Source organism: Herpailurus yagouaroundi, unplaced genomic scaffold (assembly GCF_014898765.1).
Source record: "Herpailurus yagouaroundi ecotype Mexico unplaced genomic scaffold, PumYag 140, whole genome shotgun sequence".
NCBI lineage: Eukaryota > Metazoa > Chordata > Mammalia > Carnivora > Felidae > Herpailurus > Herpailurus yagouaroundi.
In genome coordinates, this window is record NW_024412395.1 from 48,667,481 (window position 1) to 48,694,141 (window position 26,661).

The 26,661-nt window shown below is 36.4% G+C and overlaps 1 protein-coding gene across 3 annotated transcripts in view; it reads left to right on the forward strand.

Annotated features, from left to right (window-relative positions):
* LOC121030650 (xin actin-binding repeat-containing protein 2-like) overlaps positions 1 to 26,661 on the forward strand; it is a 74,342-nt gene that overhangs the window by 19,382 nt on the left and 28,299 nt on the right. Inside the window, exons 2-3 of one of the 3 annotated variants that reach the window (XM_040475277.1) lie at positions 5,043 to 5,203; positions 9,814 to 9,951. In XM_040475277.1, coding sequence (XP_040331211.1) covers positions 5,147 to 5,203; positions 9,814 to 9,951 — 195 coding nt within the window. In that variant the 5' untranslated portion in view covers positions 5,043 to 5,146. Of the gene's footprint in view, positions 1 to 5,042; positions 5,204 to 9,813; positions 9,952 to 26,661 lie in introns of those variants that run through there. The other 2 variants (XM_040475278.1, XM_040475279.1) reach the window with 2 other exon arrangements.

Below are 26,661 nucleotides of genomic sequence, written 5' to 3' on the forward strand. Positions count from 1 at the left end.
TCTTATTTCTACCTTCTTGTTTAGGTATTATATGGTAAAACCCTTTCTTTCTGACTGACTTTTGTCACATGGACTGTGTTTGACTTTGTGTTGATGCCTCACATGAGTACCAAAGTGGATTCATATAGACTTGAGCTCACAGAACTAAAATTTCAGTAACCAGTATCCAATTTTCTAACTGATTTTAGTGTTTAGTGTTATAAAGGGGGCATCTAAGGATGTCTGAATTTTGTTTTTTCATCACAGAAACTCTTCACATATCTAGATAATTGTAGAACTTTTCTCTCTCCTTGTAAAACATTCAAGTTTTACAAGGATTTATTGTTATATTGGTGTTTTAAACTTAATTTTATTTCTGGATTATGGTAAATAATTTAAATCTATGCCCAAATTTTTATTTTCAGCAATTTTTCCTCAAATATATATGATATGTTCTGCTTCCTCCCCCAGCCTCTCACTGCAGTGCTGTAATTGTAAGGTTTGGATTTTGCTCTCTGTTCTCTGGCATCTCCTTTCACATTGCTATAGCATATATTATTCTATTTACTGCCTTCAGTGTGTGTTTTAATTCTTCTAAACACTTTAATACCTCTGGTTCTTTTCTCATCTCTGGCAGCTTTCTTTTCTTCTGATTTTACCTCAGCCAGGTGCCTCCTTTAAATCAGACACAGCTAATATGAGTTTCATAATACCAGCAACTGGTCTGTCAGTGAAATACAGAGGTCAAAGTATCCTAAACTTTATTCTACAGACTTCCATGTAACCCATATTGGGTAGGCAAAAGGGAAAAGAAATAAGGTGACTCACAAAAATTTAAACGGTATTTGTGCAAGCCAGTTTTGAAGCATCTGGTGTTTATATCTATCTTTTATCCAATTATATCCATTATAGTATCATAACATGGTCATCCTTTCCATAAAACTTGATCCACCACTAAAGTTTAGGAATGTACCTCTCATATTTTGACAGGAAGAAGAAATATTACATTTAGAAAATGTGCTGAGATGGAATCTTGCTTTAGAAATAAGATCATGACAAAGCACTTGGCTTTGCGAACTGTGCCACATTGGGTATTTCTGAATAGACATTTTTCTGACTTTGACCATATTTTTGAGCAACACACTGATCCCAGAATTATGTATCAAACCATTGACCTTTATCTCCAAGTTCTTACTCTTTGAAGATTTTAGGTTTATATATATAACTTGTTACTTCAGATTTTAGACAATTATTTGTTTAATGGGAAATGAAGATAGATTTGTTATTTGTTAATGTTGTAAGAGCGAGCATATCCTTTTATAAACCACAGAATTCCAAATTTAAAATTTCCTGAACAGCTGGTTAGAAGAATGGTTTATAATAAGTGTAACAATGGCCCTTTTGAAATGTCTGTTAATACTAGCCTGTGCATATTTCTAAGAATTCTTTCACTAATAATAGAAGCTGTGAAATTAGAAGAAAATCCAAGATTGTATTAATTACATTGACTATTTCTCATTGTTTTCTACACCTGACTTCTTAAAGCTATTATTTTACTCCAAGGAAACACAGGATGCATAGGATGCCAAGGATGCATAGTCATCCTTCTGTGACTGACTACAGGCATGTGAATAATTGGTCAAGAAAGGAAGAGCATTCTATCTTATATTGTACTACTTTGCTTTTTTTTTAGTGCTTTAAACACGGACTTACCATATAAAGTAGAATTCAAGAAGACATAACAAGTTCTGTAACTGGGCAAATTTTATTGGTTGATTGATTTAGTCACTTTGTTTTTAAAAACTGCAGAGGAAAAGCGCATGTTTGGAGAGCGAGAAAATAGATCTGTAGCCACATGATTTAAGTCTCGTGATTTAAGAAAATAGAAAGTGGATCTATCTGTAGTATATTACAAAAAATAATAACATAAGTATTTTTCCTAAGAACCTCAGAATTCTTATAAAAGACATTCTTATCCTTGGTGTGTTATAGTTTTCACGGTAACACCTCATAATTTTTTGTGTTTTGTTTTCTTCCAAAGTGCTTACTTATTATATGTTCTTTCTGCTTTATAGGATTTATTCTATTATGCAAAGAATGAATATTTGGGGTAGATTAGCAATTATTTTCTCATCAGCAAACAAAAGAAAACATTCAATATTTAGGGTGCAATGGAGTCTATGTCCAGCTATGCCATTAACTCTGGAGATTTGGGAGAATTCACTGAACTTCTTTGGATTTTCATACTCATCTGCACAATGAATTACCACTAAGCCCCAGAGACAAGTCACTTCTAGTACAATGATTTTGTGATCTTAATATTTATAATGCCTTCTAACAGAAATAGTCATTTGAAAAGTTTATTTTTCCCTTCCTTTTTCACAGACCACTTTAGCCTTATGGCATGTTCTTACATAGTCTGATTTACATACTTACAGGTATGCAAACTTCCCCCTATATTTCCATAGGTGTTTTGTGACAAGAGCATCTTTATTTGTTCTTCTTTGTCACCTCTCTCTTTAAAGGTTCCCTAAACTCATTTTACACTGTTCTCCAATCTCCATTGCATTCAAGTCTTCTCAAATAGCACAGTAGGAGATCAGGGGACAAATGTCCCTGTTTTTTTCCTCACTTATCCCTAGGAAAGAAGCTGTCTTTTCAACCTTAAAAAGTTACATCCACTGTCATCAGTTTCAAGATAGGAGCAGACGGAAACACTGCCTTATAGTACACTGGGCAGGAAGCATCACCTTGTTTTTCAGATGAAGAAATTGATAGGTATTAACTTAGAAGGTTAGGAAACAACATGGACACGGTTTGTTAACTCAAGTAAGTTTTCTACTCCATGACTACCTGTGTGGGCAAAGTTACACATAGGAAGGAGAAAGGGAGAGATTAAAATGTAGTATCTTGTCTGTGATCAAAATGAAAGGCCATAAGGCAATGGAATACAAATTTCTTAATAATCAGGTCACTGATTTCCTGACCATTAGTCTTGGGCATTTCGCAGTAGGATGAAAAATGATAAAACTCAAATATTTGAAAAGTAAATACCATCTGTAAATTTTAGCAAAAATAAACTGTGACTTTCTGTTAAGATAAATAAAAGAATGACATCTTTTATGAATAATACACAAAATGAAATTTGGGTGTTAATGTGGAAAAACTTTAGGGAGTCATGTTCAATAAAATCTATATAGTAATCATTCACAACAAAGTAATAATACAGTTGAATATAAACTGAATTTGTCTGTGCAGATAGATAATCCACAGGGGAAAATAGAGATGTATTTTCTTTATCATGTGAAAGACTTTCAGTGGTATGGGAGAATGTCTTCTTATCGGAATCAACTGAAGGAATGTACTTTTGTATGAATGTGAGGTTTTGAATGACAGGTGAATTTCAAAAATAACTGACATTTGTTATGAACAAATCAGTGTGGTACAATCATAGCATTCATAATCACAACTTTGTATTCCTGTATATTTTGTATTTTTGAAAGCATTTTAAGTAAAACATATTTACAATTTTAACTGAAATATATGAAAATGTTTATTTGAATAAGAAGTCTCTGTGGAAAACCAGATACTCAGGGAGCCAAAACACAAATGATTTTTAATTTTTTCTGATCACATAGGTTGCTCTCAACTGCTATTGTATACATAAACCTTAACCAAAGGGATTCTGTAAGATGGTTCAATGTGGGAGCTGGGGGAGGAGGTATGAAGAATAGAAAAGAAAAGAAACAGCTTGGTTATCTGTTACCTGGGATTGTTTGGGCCATGGTTTACAGTGATGAAATCAAACCAATCCAAATAAAGTATACCAATGAGCCCTGTTCTACGAGCTCCAGAAAATACCAGCCCTAAGATGAAAGGCAGGGGGTGCATGAATGAGTAATGAATATATATGCATCCATGCATATGCATGTGTATATATGTGTACGTATATATACACTGATTGGTCCCAGAAAAAACCCTTGCAATGATTTTGGAATTAGAGCTCTTTAACAGTGAATAGTAAACCATCAAACAAAGAACACTGGATTAAATACGAAAATCTAGTTTTGAGACCAGCTCTGGAACATATAACTAAAAAACTGTGGAGAATCACATAACCACGGAGAGCCCTTGTCTTCCTTTCACATAAGGAAACATTTAGACGTGTTTTCCTATGCCAAAAAGGAGCTTGTTAGATTAGGTAAGACTATATGATATTTAGGACCTTTCTGTTTCTGACAACTGTTATTCTGTGATCATGCAATCAGTCTTTTGCTCTGTTTCCAAATATGTAATTCCTGTTACCCTGTATTTTTGTCAAGTAGATGGCTTAAATGGGGAAATATCAGGCCATCTGAAATGGGTGACTGACAAAGCTTTTTCTAACAGTACTATTATTTCTTTCTCATGTATTACAGGTCTCTATGAATAAAGGAAATAAATCCACAGTCTATAATTCTCATGGCAATTGCTTATTTTGGCTAGATCCATCTCCTGAGTGTTAGGGGTGGGGAGACAAGCAAAGAGCAATTTTTAGACATTCTAAAGATTTGGTCCACCCATCACATCTGCCTCGAAGTAATTGTGTGATCATGGGAAAGTTTTTTAACCACTGTGACTCTCCATTTTCTTATCTATAAATTTTAGAAAATAATAGCACCTACCTCATGAGGTTGTTAAACAAGAGAAGCAAATGAGAAAATGCTCTTACTGCATTTAACCTAAATTCAACCCACGGTGCCTCAGGAATGTTCATTATTAACATCATGAAGCTCTTAATAAATCACTGTCTTTCATCAGAATAATCACAGGAGTAGGAGGAGAGACAATATTTTTGTTTGATGTTCTCATAAGCATATGCTTCTGTAGAGGCATTTTGTAGCTTTGCTTGAAAGCCTGAAGAAAAGAGGGAGACTGTGGAACATTGCAAATACAGTGTTGTGAAATGATGCAGTCTGTTTTATGAGAGCAGATATTTTAAATGCCTTTACTGTTCATAAGGTGATGGTATTTTCTTTTCAAAGCCTGAAACACATATCTGAGCGTGCTACATTTGTTTGCAGTGACCGTTGGCCCTAATAAGCCTGCCAGTGGGTTTGCAGAAGACAGTGCTGCACAGAGCGAGGGTGTGTCAGACCTCCAGGAGGTGGTGTCCTTGAAGGAGCGGATGGCGAGGTACCAGGCTGCTGTTTCCAGGGGTGACTGCCGCAGCTTCTCTGCCAATGTAAGCTGCTCCTGGTGGTTTTGCATTAGGCAATGTGCTTTTTGTCTGCCCTTCGCACACTCTCCTTACACTGTAATTCAAGAATACCACTGGGTGGTGGGATAAAGCAGAGAAAGCACATAGTGTGAATCAAAGGCAAGGATGTGAATTGAAGCTTCAGTGCTGCTACTTACTAGCTGTGTGAATTTGGACTACTATCTTAACCCCTCCCTGAGCTTCAGTTTCCTTAACTGAAAAATGGGAGTAGCCATCTACCACAGAGGATCTTAGAGAGAAGTCAAAGAGATAATTTACGTGTAAGCCATAAGGCAGAGTATAAATGTGTTATTATTGCCATCATTATCATTTAACCTATAGCTATTCTCCTCAGGAAGGTTGGGAATTAATTTCAAATTTTAATAATGTGGGTCTGCATGCCGCCCTCCTTGGTCTCATGTCTAGTTCATTTAAATTCACTGGCAGTATAATTTTTTTTTTGCTTTTCTCATTTCTCTGTATGCACTAAATCCATTAGGAGTAGCTTAATCAACATAGAAATGAGGGAGATTAGCAATGTAGGCACTCTGCTAAACCAATTATGATTATAGGAAACAGCAGGATTCAGTAGGACCACCAGTTTTAGAGCCAAAGCATAATAAAGTCATATTCAAAAGAATTTGTTGGGTTCTATCATCTGTGGCCTTCAATCCACAGGGTTTGATGAGTCATTTTATTAGTAGCAGCTTTATAGCTTAATGGAATATAAGGTTACTCTTTTATAATTATAATCTCCAAATTAGCAAAGTTGTTCATTTAACCAAAAGAGAAAGAGAGAGAAAGAATAGCCAAGAAGGGTGGCGTTCTAAAATAGCTACTCTTAACATTCTTCTTTACAAATTATTTAGAGACAAGGCTGACTGTGCCAAACTCATTAACAATATTGTAATTCTAAATGACATTTAAGTTTTTACATAGTCATTAAAATCCATTTTAGATGCAGCACGGATTTTGAATGAATGTACAGAAATCACAGAAGTAGCTAGATCTCTTCCAAAATAAATAGTATCACTCCAGTGCCTCCTGCCAGTCCTCTTAGATAGCACCCCCTGCTGGATCATTAGGGAACTTTACTACAAATTAGTGTTCTAAATTGGAGAAAAGATTCTTGGGGAAACAGACTGATTTTGAAAGTACCTAGTGAGAGAGGGGTTATTTAGTAAACAATTTTTTTTTATTTTGGAAGACTTTTATCTTACAGGCACTTGGAGAATACACCATAAGACAAATTTGTATTTATATTGTGCTAAAAAACAGAATATTTAAATCGGGCACTAAGAAAACTAAATTATCCCACTATTTAATACAAACACACAAAAAAATGTTAATGCTATCATGAAGGTAGCCTACATATAAAGAATTTAATAACGCTTCTCTGCTTGTTTTGGCTCAGGTCATGATCAGGGTTGTGAGATTGAGCCCTGCATTGGGCTCTGCACTGGGCATGGAGCCTGCTTAAAATTCTCTCTCTCCCTCTTCTTCTGCCCCTCCCCCTGCTCTCTGTCCAAAAAAAAAAAAAAAAAAAAAATCATGGAAACTGCCATTAACAACATTTCTGTCTACACAAAAAACCCATTAGTTTATGTGCATAATCTGGAAGTCTCTGATTCAGCCCCAAACTGAATCCATTATATTTCAGTCACGTTGAGATCAGTTTTTGATGATCCTAGCCTCAGCCAGATGGCATTTGGTTGAACCTAAATAAAAGTCATGCCCATGGAAAGGCAATGGTGTGCAGAAGCACCCTAGAAGAGAAGAGAGAGGTAACATTTGCTAAGCAATGAATTAAAATGCCAGATTCTGTGCTATGCAGTTTTACTTCCTTTATCTTTTTTAGCACTCACAAGAAATATGTGGAAAATACATTGTTTTCCCAGTTTATAAGAAATAAAACCGAGGTTCACAAACTCTGGTCTAAGGTTTTAAGTGTCAGAACCGGGATTAGAATTACTATTTGTCCAATTCCCCAATTATGTTATTTCTACTATACCCTAGAACCCAAGGCCAGTTCTTTGCAAAGAAAATAAACTATTGTGTAATGTATTCACCTAGCTAAGTGTTAGGTAGCTAAATTACTTTATTATTAAAATAACTTAATTAGGTTCTGTGTTAGGTATTTAAATCAGTTTGTCAATAAAATGGCTTAATTATTATGGGCATACCCATTAGATTCCAAATCTTATTTCTGAGTCTGAGATTAAGAAACATTGAATAAGGATCAACATAAAAATGTTTAATACAAACAATCTAAGTTATGTGGTCATTGACAATAACACGGGTTAGTTGAAATGTACAGTGCATGGGGCCAAACAAGGCAAAGGCACAGGGATGCTCTCTCCACCTGAGCAAGGAAACATCACTTTAGCTCGTGACCACAGACCGCTCCTTGAGCAGGTCCTGCCATCTCACATATGTAAACCTTCATTTACAAGCTGAGCTGAATAAAGAAACCATATCACCACCACTGAACTACAGCTCAATGGACTTCCTCACTTAGGTGGGTGAGTGGCAACAATAGTGTATAATAGTTGTACTCCTGGCAAAATAACCAACTGTATGCATTTTTGCACATGTAACATGGTCTGATTCCAAAGCGCAATGCTAAAGGAAAGGAATGGGTATATTTGGGGTTTTTTAATCCATTTGGTAGATGAGAAGCAACATGTTCAGTATCAGAACTGATATTTTTGTGAAAATGCACTTACCAGGAAAGTATTCAGTCATTAACATAATTACTGAGGCTTATTAGATTAATTTGCACATGATTTGGACATTGTTTATAGTTGTTGGAAAGAGTGGGCTTTTTCTTAACAATAATTGCCTTAATTTCCACAATTTAATGCTCTTATATTATCTATGTCTGATCAATCAAGGAAGGTCATTTATGTACATTAAATGGCAACGGGGAAAGGTACAAGAAATATCATGGCCTTAAATCACCCTTTCCCTTCTTTATCTTAAATTTCAAAATAGATGCCATACTTTCTCATGACCTTAACATGTATCAAATGGCCGTAACTGGCTGGGATTTATATTTGAAGTTTGTTGCAGAATTTGATAGAATATATATCTAAAACATATAAATATACATTTTTATCCCTTCTTTCCATACAGCAAATATGCATATTCTTAAATATTGGATAGTTCACAGAATTAGGGCAAGGTTATGAACTTGCTAAAGCAGCCACTTGAAATTGCTAGTAATTCAGATAATCCTGAGTACTAACTCACTCTCCAATATTTTGGAATTTAGGAAAACCCACGATAATAGTTGTATTTTTAGTATAAGTTTGAGAAACTACATATTTGGGTAGAGATTCCAGGATCCCTGGAGTCCACAGTCCATGTTATGGGAGCCTCAGTCACAGGTATCCAGTTACTTTCAGGTCTCAAGGCTTCAAGGTTATGTCAGGACTGGGCCAGACCTCAGGAGACCTCCCTGTAGTTTGAAGGGTTGCTGAATCTCTTCCCAGTTTTAAGCAGCCCTCCAAGCTTCCTAGAGGAGGGCTGGTTGGCATGGGGCCTGTTTGCTTGAGAGTTATCATCCCATCTGGGTTAGAGTGCCTGCTAGGCTGAGGAGTGTGTTGAATCATCAAAACCAAAGCCCTTAAGTTTCTACACTTCCCACAGGGGCATGAGATCTGACAAGGCTCCTCAGTGTTTTTCAAGTTGTTCCAAATGATGCCTATTGAATTAGGCTTCCTATTCTGCAAAATGTCAATGATAGCCTAGAATTTTTCTGACGTTAAACCCTCTGATTCTCACACAATACTACAAGCTGAGTCCTGGGGTATGCCAGTCCTGGACGAGTTGTTTTTCTGCCTGCTCTTTAGTACTAGTGATTAAGACAAACAGCAGTCATTAAAACAGACAGATAGGGCTTCAGATTTCAGCTCCTACACACACCCCAGCTATGAGAACTTAACAAGTTGTCTTACTTCCCCAAATATCAATTTCCTCATCTTAAAATGAGGCTAAATGCCCGTATCTCACAGGAGTTGGAGAAACATCAAATGACAAGATATATGCAAACACATAGAAATCACTCAGCACTAATATTAAGTAGTTGTTATTATTACTGATATTGACATTTTTGCATAAGAGAAAATTATTTTGTTCATGTTTAGTGATTTAAATACATTTTGGAATGAGTCAAATGTTTTAAATATTCTGAATAATGTGTTGCCTATGTAGATGTTTAGGATTTTAATGACAACCTTACTGTGGGTTAAAATTGAATCCATTATTCTAATTTCTACTAGTCTGAGTATTATTAGAGAAATACATTCTACAGGTTTAATCTCCAGATATCAAAATCTATCTGAGATGAGGAGAATTAACTCAATATTTTTAAGTTCCCTCTGACTTTATCAAAAGACTGATAAATGAGAAAACAACACAGAGAGATTATTTTTATTAAAGTTTTCTATAAGGGCCTACTGAAATAACTGTGTATTGTTATATTTTTTAATATACCACCCATCAATAATTGTCAGCTATAAAAAATAATAGCTTGCAAATCCCATCTTGAGCAGATCTAAAACTGAATCTTCCCTTTTCTTAAATCATCTTAGATGATGGAGGAATCCGGAATGTGCACAGTGCCTGGTGGTTTGGCCAGAGTGAAGAAACAATTTGAGAAGGACAAAATTGCTTCTTCTTGTAATACCTTGTCTCAGTACCAATACCAGCACCAGAAAAGATCTGAGCAGGTAATACTACTACAGGTAACGGATAAATCACATAGGGTTGAAGTCCTCTCTTCCAGGGCCAATGTAGAAAGCCCCCTCTTTAGTGGCACATTTATTTTCATTACTCATTAACAAATATTGTAATTTTAAAATGCTTCAGAAAATCATCTTTAAAGCATACCACTGTACTGATTTCCTTACTCGGAGCATTTTTCTAGGGAACCATGCTGGAATATTTTTCTTCTCAGCTTCTAATGTTTCCTGGGTTAGTCAACAGGTAAATAGAAATGTTGAGAGCAAATGTTTATATTGAGCCTCTGCTTCTAGGTTATAATTCATGATAAACTATCTGCTGGTTGTTTGGACAGATTAAATTTGAAGCATTATTTAGCTGATTATTGTGATGAGTTTTCTGTTTTCCTTAAAATCATCAAGAATTGAGTAGTAGAACCCAGATGTTATATAAAACTGCATAATGCAACTTCTACATTTTATCTGATATAAAAGATTTTTTTTCCCATTTCATTCCTCCATTATCATATATCACCAAATATTGTCATGGGTTATGATGATTTTTGAATGGGAGAATCCCAGTAATAAAACCCATTAGACTTAGCTCAGCACTTTGAAAAACAGTAATTGCACTGTGAACAGCCGTATTTAGGTCCATGTTTTCCACGAGGAAGAGAGTAACTGGGGTACTTCTAAAATTTTGTGGTGGAAGATAAAAGGTTGTTTTTTGTTTGTCTGTCTGTCTGTTTGTTTGTTTGTTTGTTTGTTTGAAGAAAAATCCCTAGGATATTTGGAGTTACCTAAGTTTTCAAAATGAAGGCAATTGTGTGTGTATCATATGTGTGTGGGGGAGGGTGGAAGAGGTAGGGGGGAATATAACAATAGAATGATTACAAATCTGATATGTAAAATAGTATTTGTTTTCTTTTTCTGGCTCTGTCTGAAAAGTAAAAAAAAAAATGTGCAGTCTAAATAGCTCAATAAATTTATGGTACGATTTATTTTAACTTTGCCTAATAGAAACAAAATGTAAATAAGAAATTAAGATTGGATATAGTTGTGGTCCAATATGTAGGCATTGCAACATAGGAGTCTTTAAGTGAGTCAATTGTGTGTTTACTTGAAACTGATCAACGATACAAGGTGTAGTTATAATTAACAACTTAAGTAACAAATTCCACATAGAAATGAATTATGTACAGATCCTTTATTTTGCAGGGAAATATTGTGACTGAGTGTAAGGGCTATGGGACTTAAAGATCTCAGGTTAGAGGCCGCCAGACCAGCTAAGTAACACGGACCTACAGCCACCTTCATGGTGCATGGCCGTAGATGATTACTCACGGCCCCATTCTCAGAAGACCCCTGCACTTAGCTTAACGTTCTGCTGTCATCATCTTGAAATTCTTAATAATTTTTGAACAAGGGACCCAATTCTGGCATTCTCATTTTGCACCAGTTCTGGCAAATTATGTAGTCCATGCTACACAAATGAAATTCATCACCTCTCAACTCTCAGTTTATGATCAATTAAGATGGGACAACTGATGAGAGATTTGTCCATCTCATGAGGTTACTGTGGAGGTCTCATATGACAAAGAGCAGCTTCCATGAAAGTATTTCAGTATCCGTGAAACTTGAAATCAGATAGGACTCCTTCATACTGCAAGAGACACAAAGCCCAGCCCAAAGTGTCATACACCAAAAGGAACATCACAGATTCACAAAAATGCAGTCTTGTGGAAGGGAGATTTGGTGTCAGCTCCGGTAGCTTACTAGAGCAGCTGGCTTGCACCAACTCTCTGGTTATTAAATTTTTAGGAATGTTGCAAACCAGATGATATCACGTAAATAGCTTCAAATCAGCGATAGTGAGAATACTTATACTAGAGAAATTGGCAAATGCAACAAATTAGGGGTATACAGTCTTTCATTCTCTCTTCCTTCTTTTCTCTTTTTTTTTCTTGAGAACCCATTGTTAAGTATGTATTTCCTTACCATTAATGTAAGGGCCCAACGTATGTCCATAGCATAGTAGCTAAGAGTGGGTCCAAATCCTTACTCCTTCATCTATTAGTTGCATAACATTAGGCAAGTTCCTTGATTATAATGTCAAGATTATAAATGTACCTACCTCATAAGTCTGTTAAGAGGATTAAATGAATTATATTTGTAAAGTGTTTAAGACTGTGCCTGGCCCACTGTAAGCACTACACAGTGTATCACCTTGATTATATTTCTTTTTTTTTTTTTCTAACCTCACCTCCTCTGAGTTAGCCTCATTCTCACCCAGGTTTCCCTCAGATAATAGTAAAAAAGATGCAGAGAAAAAGTAAGATCCTTTTCTCAGAAGTTTCAGGAACAAATCTTACTGCATCTAATTGGCTCTAAATGAACACTCATGCTTTTCCTAGAACTAATTGCTATAGCCAGGGGATGGTGATTGGTGGAAGCCTCTGTACCTGTTTACCTAAATGGAAGTTCTCAGCATTCAGTTATCAAGGGAGAATACATGGATACTGGGTAAAAGCAAAACCAAACAGCAGCAACATATAAATGTTTTATGGATATATAGATACACACACACACACACACACACACACACACAGGCTCCTCGCAAATGTAATCTGTTATTATAAACTGTAGTCTGGGCTCTAGCACATGAAATATTAATGCATGTGAGTCTAATAAAAAATGTACACTAAAAGGCTGAATATCTGCAGGACTCTGGGCCTATTGTGACCTCTCTGAACTTCAGTTTCATTATCTACTTTGAGACATGCTAATTATCCCCAATAATTCCATAAGGAATGACTACACCTAGGTCATAATGCTACGTAATATAAATAACATAAAGGAAACATGTTAGAATAAATGAGTAAATGTCTTTTATTGAAATGTATGCAAGTCTGTAGGAGGATGAAAGAAAAAAGTCATCTGTACCTCAGAAAATGAAATAATTTATAATCCTTATTATGTGGATCCTGAGAAACCTAACAGAAGACCATGGGGGAGGGGAAGGGGAAAAAAAGTTAGAGAGGGAGGGAGGCAAACCATAAGAGACGCTTAAAAACTGAGAATAAACTGAGGGTTGATGGGGGGTGGGAGGGAGGGGAAAGTGGGTGATGGGCACTGAGGAGGGCACCTGTTGGGATGAACACTGGGTGTTGTATGGAAACCAATTTGACAATAAATTTCATATTAAAGAGAAGAAATTTGAGATACATGTCAATTTTGATTAGAGAGAGGAAAATGTAGAAAAATCATGTATTAGATACTCACTTAAACTTTTAAAGCCATCAAATGCATTCTAAAACCTGCTTCTCTTATCAGCAGGGATAGAGGACATTCACAGGTAGAGGCAGATTGTTGATTCGGTTTTACCTAAGCTGTTGTCCACCCAGATGTTTTCAGTCTTTGTTTGTTGAAAGTACTTGACATTTATCTCTCTGCAAAATCTGTCCCTGGCCAAAAAAAAAAAAAAAATTTAGCATGTAAAAATTAATATTAATTTGAAAATTAAGTTTGATTAGAGTTAAAAGAAAGAACATTTGTTTTGGATTTCTGACAGTAGTCAGGGTCACAATTAGTAATCCTATAAGGTGTAATAATTAAGTTCAATCTGCCTTTTTCCTTTCTAATGTACTGAAGTCAGATGTTTCAGGGTAATTAGCTATTTGGTAACCGTGTGTCTGAGAAATCAGCAAAGGGGCTAAACAAGTTTAGAAAATTAAAGTGTCTCTCAGATTAAAGATCCCTTCTGTCTGCTGATTGATCAGACTATTTTATCAACCACCCTTTATTCAAAAGGGGTTCTGGAGGCACCTGGGTGGCTCCGTTGGTTGAGTGTCCAACTTTGGCTCAGGTCAGAATTTCATGGTTCATGGGTTCGAGCCCCACACGGGGCTCTGTGCTGACAGTTCAGAGCCTGGAGCCTGCTTCAGATTCTGTGTCTCCTCTCTCTCTGCCCCTCCCCTGCTCATTCTCTCTCTCTCTCTCTCTCTCTCTCTCTCTCTCTCTCTCTCACTCTCTCTCCCTCCCTCTGTCAAAAATAAAAAAATTTAAAAAATTTAAATGGGGTTCTGAAATAGAAAAAAAGGAGGTATAAAATATAGGAACATTCATTTCTGCCAGACATTTAAAATTTGAGATAATGTCATATTTAGATATGCTAGATTTGTCATGCTTTATGGTTCTAGCTGTTTAAGTTAGCAGCATCACTGCTAGCCTATGGAGTATCCTTATGTAAATTAGAAAAGGGAGCCACTCTGGACAATCAGACCCGCTGAGTGAGGGAAGCATGGGACAAGGGTTCAGCTTCTCAAAAGAATGTGTTGGGGAAACTTTATGTAATCCATTCCCATATTCTTAAAACGGTGCCTTGAAATATGCTGGAGAAGGTATTAGAATACATGTGTTATTGGAATGAAACTGCCATCATCTCTTTCTGAGTTCACTTTCACTTGCCCATTCTGTGGTTTCTGTCTTTTCAGGACTTTCTTTTTCTTCTTTTTTTCCCCTTTTTTAACAGCTTTATTGAAATACAGTTTGCATACCATAAAATTCACCCACTTTGTGTGTACAATTCAATGGCTATTTAGTATATTTACAAAGCTGTGCATTATCACCGCAGTCTAATTTTACAACATTCCCATCTGCCCCCCAAATAAACCTTGGACCTATTAGCAGTCTAAGACATCCCCTTTTGTGACATATTTTCACACTCAAGGTTTGACCTTCATCTTCTCATATGAATTTCTTCTTTGTTTTCTGTCCCCTATACTTATGCAGTACTGAGTAACTCTGTGCTTATTAATTTTGAAGTCCTGGAAGCCTTTACTTTTCTGGGGTTGCTTGGTTTGCTTCAGTTTTGTTTTCTAAGTGGCTTAAGTAGGAAAGAGCAGATGGAGCTCCAAAAATTTTGGAAGTAATCGGTGCAATACAGTGCTTAGGTAATTGCTTTTATGTGAAAATGGCTGCACTAAAATCCATGTCAAGAGTGTGAAGTATTCCTGACCTTTGCTCCCTATGGCCAAGTCTCATGTGGACAGGAGGAAGCTGCAACACAGTGTGTGTCTTTCTACATATATCTGCTGTTTCAAATATCCTGACAAACATTAGCACTTGGTAAAATTATGTGGATTTGGAACAATCCCTAGACAGTTTTAGGCTGACAGAAAACATTTTTGACAGCTTGTGACAGATATAATCTGACATCTGTGTGTTTTAGACTCTTTAAAGGTGACCCATAATTATTTTCTAGCAGACTAAACATATTTTTTATCAGCAAAATGTCCACATTGCAAAGCATTTCTCATATAAGTGCTTTAAAACTACCTTTAGCTTTCTGCCACGTAATAATTTTTCAAGGTCATGGATTTCTATCATCAGTACCAACCTAACCTAGATCTCTATCAACACATAAGGTTGTGATCAAAAGCATGTCTTATATTGTCTTTTAATTGGGTATGCTATTTTTTAAATAACCATTGCAACTTAAAGTAATCTCACTTAAACTGAGAAAGCTTGAGTAACGCTTCAGCCTGCTGGTTCTAGAGCCAGACAGCCCACGTTATCATCCTCAGAGTTAGACATCTGATCTCTTCTATAAAATGAGGATGAAGTAACAGGTGTGTTTTAAGAATAAAATAAGTTGGTCCTTGTAAAATTCTTCCTAAAATGTCTGGCATATATGAATCGTTCAATAAACATCAGCTATTATCATCAGCAGTATTGCCACTAAAGCCCAGAAAGCATAATCAAGTGGTAATTATTCTCAAAGGAGAATATGATTCGTAAACATTTTATGTGCATGTAAAGAGACAAAGGAGAATGACATTGTTCTTTGCCTCACACCTCACACGCCTCAGCTTTTTTTTTTTTTCTTCAGTTATTTGGTCCTTGGAGACAGAATCATTTCCCAGGAGCTCATTAATAGTAATTAAAGATTAGTTTAAAATTAACATCCCTCTGAATGCTTTGGGCATATGTTGCTCTGGAGTAGTCAGTAACTTTAGTGCATATTTTAAAAATTGTAATAGCAGGTCTCCTTTTGAGGAAAAGTGCTTAACCCCCACTATAGGAAATGACAAGAGGAGGGGATGTCCTGGAGAGCAAGGAGAGGAGTATGTGCAGAGCATATGTTGCGCAGGTCCGCTGCAGCCTGGGTTGCCATTATGAATAAAGCCTGTGTTTCAAATGGGAACAAATGAAGAACATAACATTTGCTTTGGAAGACTGCTTTATTCGCAGTATTGTGACACGATGTACTGAGAGGAAAATATAATTAATATACGAATTGAATCGGGGAAAACAAACAAAAAGACTATCCTGCTTGAATAAATGAGGAAAGGAGAAAGAGTGGGGGCCGTGTTGAGTTGTTCTGCTTCCACGATGGCTGTGATTTCTCAGCTTGTTCTAGCTAATGTGTGGAAGGGAGAGGGAAATATTTGGAAGGGGTGGAGCCTACTGTGTGACATTTTCTGGTTTGTGCACTTGAAACACTCCTCCAATTGTCTGAATGAAGGAAGTATAGCAAGTAGTTTTGTTTTTTTTTTTCACGATACAGTGCTAAGAAAGATCTACAAATACTAAGAAATAAGGGCTCCTATTTGCCAGAAAACTGCTTCTTTCCCTTTGACACCAGCCAGGGAATCATCCTGACCTTTCTCCAAATAGGCCAACCAATACACATAAAGTTCCCACAGGCAAACCATTTAAACTATCTTATACAACTCTTTCTCAGGGCCTAGTTCTGAGTGAGCTTTGATAATGGAAAGAACATAATGAGATTAATTTTTGAATGCTGACTCAGAATCAGAAAACTGAGTGTTTGCTAAATAAAGCAAACAATAAAATAATGGCCTCAACCAAGTGAGGTCTGTAACCCACTAGCAGCCAGGCCTGCACAAGCTGGTTTATGCAGAATTCAGTTCACTGGAGTACTTTATTAACCAAAACATTCCAATTCCTGACACCATACAGCAAACGAGCTTTGCTCTACACTAATTACTCAGTTTCCTTTTCAATTCAGCAAGAAGTAGAAATTCAATCTCTGATCCACTTGTGGGTTTGGAATGCATACTTCATAAATGGATTTTTTTACCTCTACTTTTGCATTCAAAACCCTGTTATGCTCAAGATTGCCCGTTTTATTACTGCTTTTCGCACCTGTGCCCTGGCCTCTGCTGCCTTGCCACATTTCCACTGGTGGCCTTCCCATTAACTCCGTCTCCATCTGCATCTCGTCTTTTCCTATCCATGTCTTGGGGGAATCCCATTGTTTTTTCCTCAGAAATCGAAGAAAAAAGAATTATATTTTGTAAAAAAATTCCTTGCTCAAGTTGCAAAGTAAATTAACTGCAGTGAGTACTGCTTGCACCAACTCTAATGAAAACAAAAGCAAAAACACAAACTAAACTCCAGAAGAATTTGTATTTCTCAGGATGAAAGAAAGAAAGGCTTTTCCTACAGGCTCCAACCAACCCTGCTTCCATAAGGCCTACATGAGCGTGACTTGTCCAGAAGTGCATCCCACACTCCTTATGAAGCCGCTACTATCCCCGGCTTCCCTCTTTGGGGGAACAGGGGGTGGGTTTCAATGAGTCCTCTGTCTACTGGTTTCTACATCACCCAGAACCAGAAGCAGGGCATCTTTTCAGAGCCCTTGGCTTGTTTCCTCCTACCTCTTCTCTGACTAGATAAGGATTTAGAATCACATCATTCTCGCTATTAGGCTGGGCCATGGAACCTCTGAGGGAACTCAGGTTACCTAAGTCACCTAAGTACTAAGGTTAGTACACTGGAACTCCCCAGGCAGCCCAGGTAATTCTGATTAAATTGTTCTGGTGTGTGGTCAGGGATCAGGGAATGGTATAGTTCTAAAAGTGATTCTTTCTTTTTTTTTTAATTTTATTTATTTTGAAAGAGAGAGAGAGAGAGAAAGAGAGCACGGAAGGGGCAGAGAGAAAGACGAGAGAGAGAATCCCAATCAGGCTCTGCACTGTCAGCACAGAGCCTGATGTGGAGCTCAAACTCATGAACCATGAGATCATCACCTGAGCTGAAACCAAGAGTCAAATGCTTAATTGACTGAGCCACCCAGGCACACCCACCCACCCTGGGTGAATCTGATGTGCAGCAAAGAACATGGTAGTACAAACCTGGGCCAGGATTTGTTATCCCAGAGGTGACTACTCCCCTCTTTGTTTCTCATCGGAGGCTTCTTCTCTGCCCACCTCACTCTTCTGCAATCTGATAGCAGGACCCTCCTATTTATATTGACATTTCTCTTGAGATGCCTACATCTCAAGTCAGAGAACAGAGCAGGGACTGTGGAGAACAGAGAAAGCAAGGGCTGAAGGAAATCATGGTGAATATAATAAATGTCAGCCAAACAACCAATTTACTCATACCGCCAAGTCCCATTAGCTCCTTCGTTAATGGCGGACAATATTGAAATGGCATTATTTGTGTATATACAAAGATATATTTGAATATTTAAAATAACCTAAATAATTTAATGATATAAATGAACTATGGAAAGATATATCAAAACTTTTAAAATAAAATGAATGAATTTATTAGCTTAGACCACATTAATGTACCAATAATTAATTAAAACTGAGACTTAACTCATTACTGTCATCTTTTATCAGAAAATTTTAATTTTACAGGATTATACGCAATCTGTACACCTAATATCTCTTCAGTTTGTGCCTTTGCTATTTCTATACAAATATTATTTTCTGAAAGACACAGGATTTAATTATAAAGTGATAAACTGTGTTAAATAATGCAGTGAACCTACTCATAGTCAGTTTGGCTCCTTACAAAACTAAACCAATGAGTGTTCTTTCCTGAAGACACAAGGAGTGCCCATAAAGTACAATAAGACTATTGTTTGTGATCTACTGACATGAATTGCATTACTTTGAAGCCACACACTATAACTCTCAACCTCTGCTGTCCCTAAATGAAGTTGATGGCAATTGCTAACTGTGCTGAGGCATGACCATAAAGTCTTAGTCATGGTCCCTTTGCAACTTCCAATTTCAGCCTCTTTCTGCAGAATCTGTTGGTCTATGAGTTCTCCTTGTATCACAGAGAGGGTTTCACTTCTCCCTCCCCTGTGGCAGTATTGCAGGACAGGGAAGTGCATCATTATAAAGGGAAGCTCATTCTAATCCCACACTGTGAAGACATTGGCAAAATGTTTGCCTGGGTCCTTTGTGGAAACTGTCTTCTTGGTGAAATAGTGCATCTGTCCAGTGCGTGCATTCAGCCTGGGATCCTTTATTATGCTGTTAATAACTAAATGAGCTAATCCCCCTGGCGACGTGGAGGGGTTTAGCAATTTTATCATACGGAGGGGGCCCTGGCACTACTTCTCAGGCTGTCAGAGCCTCAGTGGTGAGTAAAAAACCCATAACTAAGACTGAGTTGCAAGCACAGATTCAAGTGCTTTAAAAAAATCCTGACTTGGTTGCTTTTCTTTCTACGATTCATCTTACTCATTCTCCAAAATAGAATTTGTAGGAGCAGTGTTTACCCCTATTATTGGAGTACCATTTCCACAGCTCCTCTTCTTCTTAATGGTTCTGTGGGTTTTCTGTTTCTGTAAAGCTATTTGTTCTTATAGAACCCATTTTCAATTTCATTTGCAGAAGACAAGTGCACTTACAGATACACCCTTCACTCCTTTCAAGTAAAATGAATTGGGATTGCTTTAGGGAAAAGGAGTGGTATTGTTCTTATCTCGGGGCCCAGGGTTGTTGAGGGAGTGTCACCTGGCCCCTTGCCCACAAAACACAAAATCACAGCCCAGAGTTTCATGTTCCCAGTGATCCCCAAAAGTATGTGATGTTGATGAAGATGTAAAACACAGACATATTGACACAGAGGAATTTTATGTTGTCTTGTATGGGAGGTGGTGGACAGGGAGGGAAAGCTGGAAGAAGGAATGCAGTTATGTGGCCCCTCCTTCAATTTGAAGTCTCATATTAGTTTAAAGATAGAAATGTACTCTTTGTATAATTACACTTAACAGAATTCTCAAATATAGAAACAATATATTATACTAGTTAAATTTGCTTTATTTTTAAATTGTTAGAATGGCAAGCTACAGAATTTTAAGTTCATAGATTTTGCTATTTTTTGAGAAGCAAGGAAAATTATAATAAAAGAAACCTTTAACATTATAGAACCATCATGCTTGTAGAACTTTGTAGAAGCTGCAAAATGTTTTTTCCACATAGTCACTTGTATGAAAATGGGTGCTTTCTGTAAGCACTTGGCATAAGGTATTATTAGCTCTTTCTACTTCTGGGCCTAATATTTCTCAAAATAAACCCATCCTCATGAATCTTTGAAAGTGATTAGATTGAGTCAAGCTTGTCTATTCTTTTGCATGTTCATTTATTAGTTTGAAAATTACAAATTATCATAACCCCCACCGAAAAAAAAACCTGAGAAAATACAAGCCTGAGAAAAGGAAGAGACATTAAAACATTCTGTTCTGAGTACCATGCTCTTGCAGAGGTACTATCTGGGATATTGCTTGGGAAATTTATTTTTTCTAGCTTCCATGCAGATCTCAAGATCACAGCACATGGAGTAAGATTACATCTTATTCTAACAGCCTTTTTTTGTGTGCTTATTCTTTATCCCTCTCTGTCCATAGTCATCTACCATGGATTCATCTCTTTAGGAATCAGCTGAGGCTACTTCATTTCTGACCCAACCAGGAGGACAGGGCGCATTATATACCAGCCACCAGATTGATACCAACAGGGGGAGCCAAGCGCTCAATCTATCTTCTTTACCCTGGTGGAAATACCAGGAGGGCTAAAGACATTATCCTGCTACGGCTTTTGAAATTCATTGTCTTCAGAGAACAAATGGGAAAAATTGAATACTAAAATTCATCATATCACACGATGTTTAGAAATATTTGGGGGAGATTTGGAGGAACTTTGATGAAGTCAGTACTTTAGGCTGGGGTTCAGTTTGTGGGACTTTATCATAAATATTTTGTGCTATTATTCTAAAAATAACAACAGTCCCCCCAAATTATATTGTCTTTGTTTTTTTCTTTTGGAGGATCAAACACAGGAATTTTCCCTTTTTTCCCCTCAACTCCTTTTTTCTGGGCCTTTTTCATTACTGTGGAGGGAATTATGATATTGACAAAGTATACCATCTGAGTAGAGAAAATAGACAAAGAAAAGTAGCAATAATTTGTGGGGAGGAGGGAGTATAAAAAGTTATCCATGAGAAACTTATAGACACACACAAAACTACTTTTTCTATATTAGAACCAAATGTAAGTATGCTGATTTGTTCCTCTAAAAAGAGTGGTGAGATAGACAATATCATTTCTCACAAAATGCTTGTTAAATCATTTAATAATCACGGCTCTGTGTTTGGCACTTACACTCAGTATAATCTCTCTTCTTATAATCTTGAGATATGTGGTCAAGTATTTATCTTCCAGTATTTCATAGACCACTATAATTGAAATGTTTTAAAGACCTGTCATTCCTTTTTATCAATGACTGTTTGCGTCTCATCTGCCCTGATCCATCCTTACAGAACAAACCTAATCTGCAGTTATGAGCCTCCAGCAAGTGGGTAGGTTTTCTGTCCTTTGCAGTGCACTGGTATTGATAAGTTTAATTGGGAGGAAATCCATTACAGATCAAAGAGTATGTCCTTAAATTTCATTTCATCCGATTTTTTTTCTATAAATTATAGGAGTTAAGTGGCTCAATTTTTATTAGTTGTTGATATTTTTTATGTAAAATGAAACTACTTAAGCATATACTTAAAGCAAATAGTCTGTGGTCCTTTTTAATAAGAACCTCTTTTCAATTTTGAGACCCCTCAAACTTCTGGCATTGATTTTTTTATTTGTTGAGTCTTGGCACTTGATGACCAATATTATACTAATAGAAAAGATGGTTCACTGAATCACCAACCCTAAAAGAAAGGAAAATGTGTAGTTACCTGCTATAGTAGCGAAAAGGAAGTATATTTTAGTGAAAGACCCAGTGTTTTTTTTTTTTTAAGAATTAATGCACAATACAAATTACTGCAGTTGATTATTAATTTTTGGATTCTTTGAAGACATCTCAGAATTGTGCAGTTCTTCAGCATAGTTAACTGGTTGAAGATAATGCCTCTCCTTTCTTCTTATCCCTACTTCAAACGCACTCTAAGCACATAATATAAGCAAGTTGAATACATCACTTACTGCTTTTAGGTGTTAAAAACATTGGTTCAAATTAGCTGGCTGATGAAATTCTTACAAAAACACTATATTCATGGTATATGTTTATTGTCTTTAAAATTTTGCATAGCGTTCTTCCTTCAATCTCTTTTATTACGTTCATGTGTAATCATCATGTAGAATTAGGAATGGTAGAATTTTAAATGACTTAGACATTATACAAGTGTGAAGAGCCTTGCACATTTCCTTTGTGTACAACACTCAATCAATGGTAGCCCTTCATATCTATCTCCTTCCGTGGTTCCCCACTCTCTGTCCAAGCAGACTACAAATGAGGCTTCTAAGTGAGTCTGAAATTAGTTGTGACTTATTTACCTGATTTGTCACTTGAATTGATGACAAACACCAGCCATAATGTAATATTCCTATCTGCCACTTCAATCTCTTTCCATTCCCCATATTGCTAGTAGATATATTTACCAGTGAAATTGCAACTAGTTATCCTTTTATTTTTCCCCATTTTTCCTTATTTTGAAGAAAACCCAAATGATCAGAATAATTCATTTGTAACCATAATTAATAATTAACCGACTTTGGGGCACCTGGGTAGCTCCGTTAGTTAGTGTCCAACTCTGGATTTTGTCTTGAAAGTGAAGCCCCATGTCAGGCAGAGCCTGCTTAGGATTCTCTCTTTCTTTCTCTCTCCTCTCTCTCTCTCTCTCTCGCTCTCTCTCTGCTCCTCCCCCACTTTTGCTCTCTCTCTCTCTCTCACTCTATCTCTCTCAAAATAAATAAACATTTAAAAAAATAAGAATTACACTGCTTTTTTTGCACAGAAATGCAAACAGAAATGCTTGCATCAGAGCCAAATCTGTGTTATTGGGCTTCTTCCTTTTATTTGGAATTTATATAAAAATTTGAAATGTCATTACTCCCAATGAACAAGACTGATGGCCATAGAGACTCAGAGAGATAGTAAAAGAAGGAGGCAGGTTTGTATACCATGAACTCTTTATGACCTCTTAGCAGGCAAATTGTACTGTCTCAAAGTCATCCTACATGTACTTGTAATGTCATATGGAACATACATTGCCAAGAAAGAGGCCCAGTTCTATTCCATTATAAGACATAGTGTTTTCTGTGTTATCTGTTGTCAAAAGTAAATACCTATACTTGTGTTTTTAACTGGTTTCCATTTGGTTAAGAAGACCTCAGTGTTCATAAATAATACTTTTTTTAGCAGAGGTAATGGGCACTTTTCATTCTTTTTGACATCTGAAATTCCTTCTATACTTGGGAACTCCTCTACGCAATGAGGCAGAAGCGGCCTCCACTAGAGAAGCTGCAAATACCGTACACTTATTCTCCTAGACTGGCCGGATTCTGGGATCTATGAACTAGACTGCACCAATCAGATACTCCAACTGAGACTTTGCATAAAGAAGTAATGAAATGACATCAGAAGCAGGGACTGTGTTGGAATTAATTTTAATTATGGCTGGTGGCAGGAGATTAGCTACATCCAATTTCAAGAAATAACTATTCTAGAAGCAGCATCCATTATATAGTATTGATAGCTTTGGCAATGAACGTGTCTGGTGTTCAGTGTCAGCAGCATGGGTGCATTCACCAGACGGTTCTGCAGCATTACTCAGCTCTGTTACCATCTATAAAATCTCCAAGTCTTATTTTTGGATATCTTGGAAATTCTATAAATTCCACTCCCCACTTCTGCCACCCAATGTCTCTTTACCAAATTACCTTTCCTGTTTCAATCAGTCAGACTCTGATGGTTGAAACTGAGAGTTGTGATGAGATAAAAAGATATGTAATCTACAAATATTAACATTTCTTAATTTATTGTCTACATGAGAGTCATACAACAGGACTTTTAGGAAAGAGTTAAGTGTAGTAAGAAATGAGTAATTGTAGATGAAATCACTATGAACTGACTGTTCACTGGGTATCAGTTCATGAAGATGAACCATAGAAAAACTGAATAGGTGATCACAAAGGCAGTCTCTGGCCATGTCTCTGTAGAGTATTTCCATGTCCTAGCAGCCAGAATGATTTGGCAGAGTCATAATATGCACAGGCACTTTTTGCTTATCTCTCTTTTAATAAACCACCCAAATCCACTATTTCTCTGGTGGGGAAAAAAAACAAACGTATGTATTAGAACTTGTTTCTTCTTTAGTTTCTGGGCTTTGTTCTGTAATGAAAAATTCATGGTGAGGTTCGATGGTAAAATTCACAGAAAAGCCATAGACAACCTACTTTCATCCCATACTTTTTTTTTTTTTGCCTTGTTTACTGTGTAAATAGCTGACACAAAGTAAGTGTTCAATGAATGTCTGTTAGGTAAATATAGCACACACTAATGTAGCACTCATGAGCCAGGTGTTCACATATATTAACCTACTTCCTCCTCACAATAACCTTCTGAGACAGGCACTGTTATTATTCCCTTATTAGTCCTTTGTATTTGGGGGTAGGGGGAAGAGGACAAGAAATGGACACACTGAAGATCTAACTAACTTGCCCAAAGAAAGTGAGCAAACGTGGTCCTAACTCAAGAAGAATGACTCTGGAGTCTGTGTTGTGTGTGTGTGTGTGTGTGTGTGTGTGTGTGTGTGTGTGTGTGTGTTTTATTCAGCTCATAGTCATTAAGCACCCACCATATGTCAGGCACAAAAATTCAATGATGAGTATATTATTTTGCCCTCAAGGGGCTCACTATATCAGAGAAATAGGCATATAACAAAAATTAAAGTGCAATTATTCTGTGATAGAAAATATAAATGAGGTTTGTTGGGACACAAGGAGGTGACAGAAATTACTCTGAATGAAAGATGGTTAAGGAGGACATGTGAGAACAGAGAATGCTCCTGCTGAGATTTGAAATAATTTTTTCACGAATATAGAATTGCATTCTAGGCAAAAGGAAGATCTTACACAAAAGGTAAAAAGAGTATGATATATTTGTGAATACAGTGAGGCATAACTGAGGCGTGAAGTTGGAGATGCAGGTGAAGCCCAGATAATAAAGAAATTCTAAGTTATGTTAAAGAACTGTTACATTTTTCTAAGACAATCAAGAGCCATTGAAGAAACTTAAATAGGAGAGTAAAATGAATAGATATGCACTGATGAAACATGTTTCTGGCTAACTAAGACTGAAATAAAGGGGGTCAAGTTTAGATGGAAGAAGAAAAGTTGGGAGACTACTGAAATAGATTAAATATAAGGAACTTAAATGGGTCAAAAGTTTAGGCTAAAGAGGGCATGGACTCAAGAGATCATTAAACATAGAATTGGCAGGGCTTATAAATCTCTTGGATATTGTTGAGAGAGGGTTGGTAGTGAAGAGGTAGAATTCTTCTGTTTCTTTATTTTGGTTTGCATTAATTAGCAGATACATGTAACCTCTGGTTTTCTTTTTTCTTTAAAATATTTTCATTCTTTTTGCAAGTTTTTTATTTATAATTTCACTGTTCCTTGAGACTCTAAGATTTAGCCTCTTTTATCATACTTTTGTGTTTATTTATATCCTAGTGCTTCTTTGGTTTTAAGATGCTTTATGTCTATGTTGATCTGAAATATTGTATACGTATATATATCTTTAACATACATCTACATAAAACTTCTAGAGGGCATCCTTTACAGTAAATTGAATGTTTATATGTATCCTGCTTTTTGAGTTTGTCAAATAAATACTGTTATTTATATAACTAATATGTTTGATGGCCCAGTTGAGAGTGTATCTTTTATATGTCCTTTTTATGAATCTTCAGCATTTTTGGAAACAGGAATATGGCTCTATAAATAATATTTTTGGAAAGAAGAGGCAGTCAGAGTTCTTGCAGTTAAAGCTGGCATTGCTTATTCAGAAACCTCTTTTTGAAGTCAAATATTTCTACTTTTAAGTTTTTCTATTTAAAAAGTTAGGTTTTGCTCTTGGTAGCTAAATAAGACAAAAGCATAATTATTTTCAGTGAAAAAAAAGGTGAAATTAATTGAATACTTCTCCCAGATTGATAATACTTCTCCCAGATATTTTTGTAATAAAACTACATAATTCATGCACCTGTATATATTACAAACCTTGCCTCAAGAGAATTTCAAGCTGAGACTTTTTACTCTAATATATGAATATATTTTTATATATTGTACAGATACAGCAATAGATGGATAGATGATTGGTAGACATTTAAGTACATTGATATATAATTATAGAAACTTTTATTAAAACAATGCTGACAATGCCTAGTACAATGTGATGGAGATCATTGGTACTCAAGGGCTGTTGGTTGAATAAATGCATAGGTGAAGCTATATAAAATCAAACATGCTTAGGGATGCAATGATTTCCAAGGAGAAAGTCACTACCTTATCTTAAAAGATTTTTTTAATATTTTGCATTAGGATAAAGTATTGTCTTTCATTGATCATAAATATCTCAGCTTGCTTTCTTCACGTCATAGTAATTC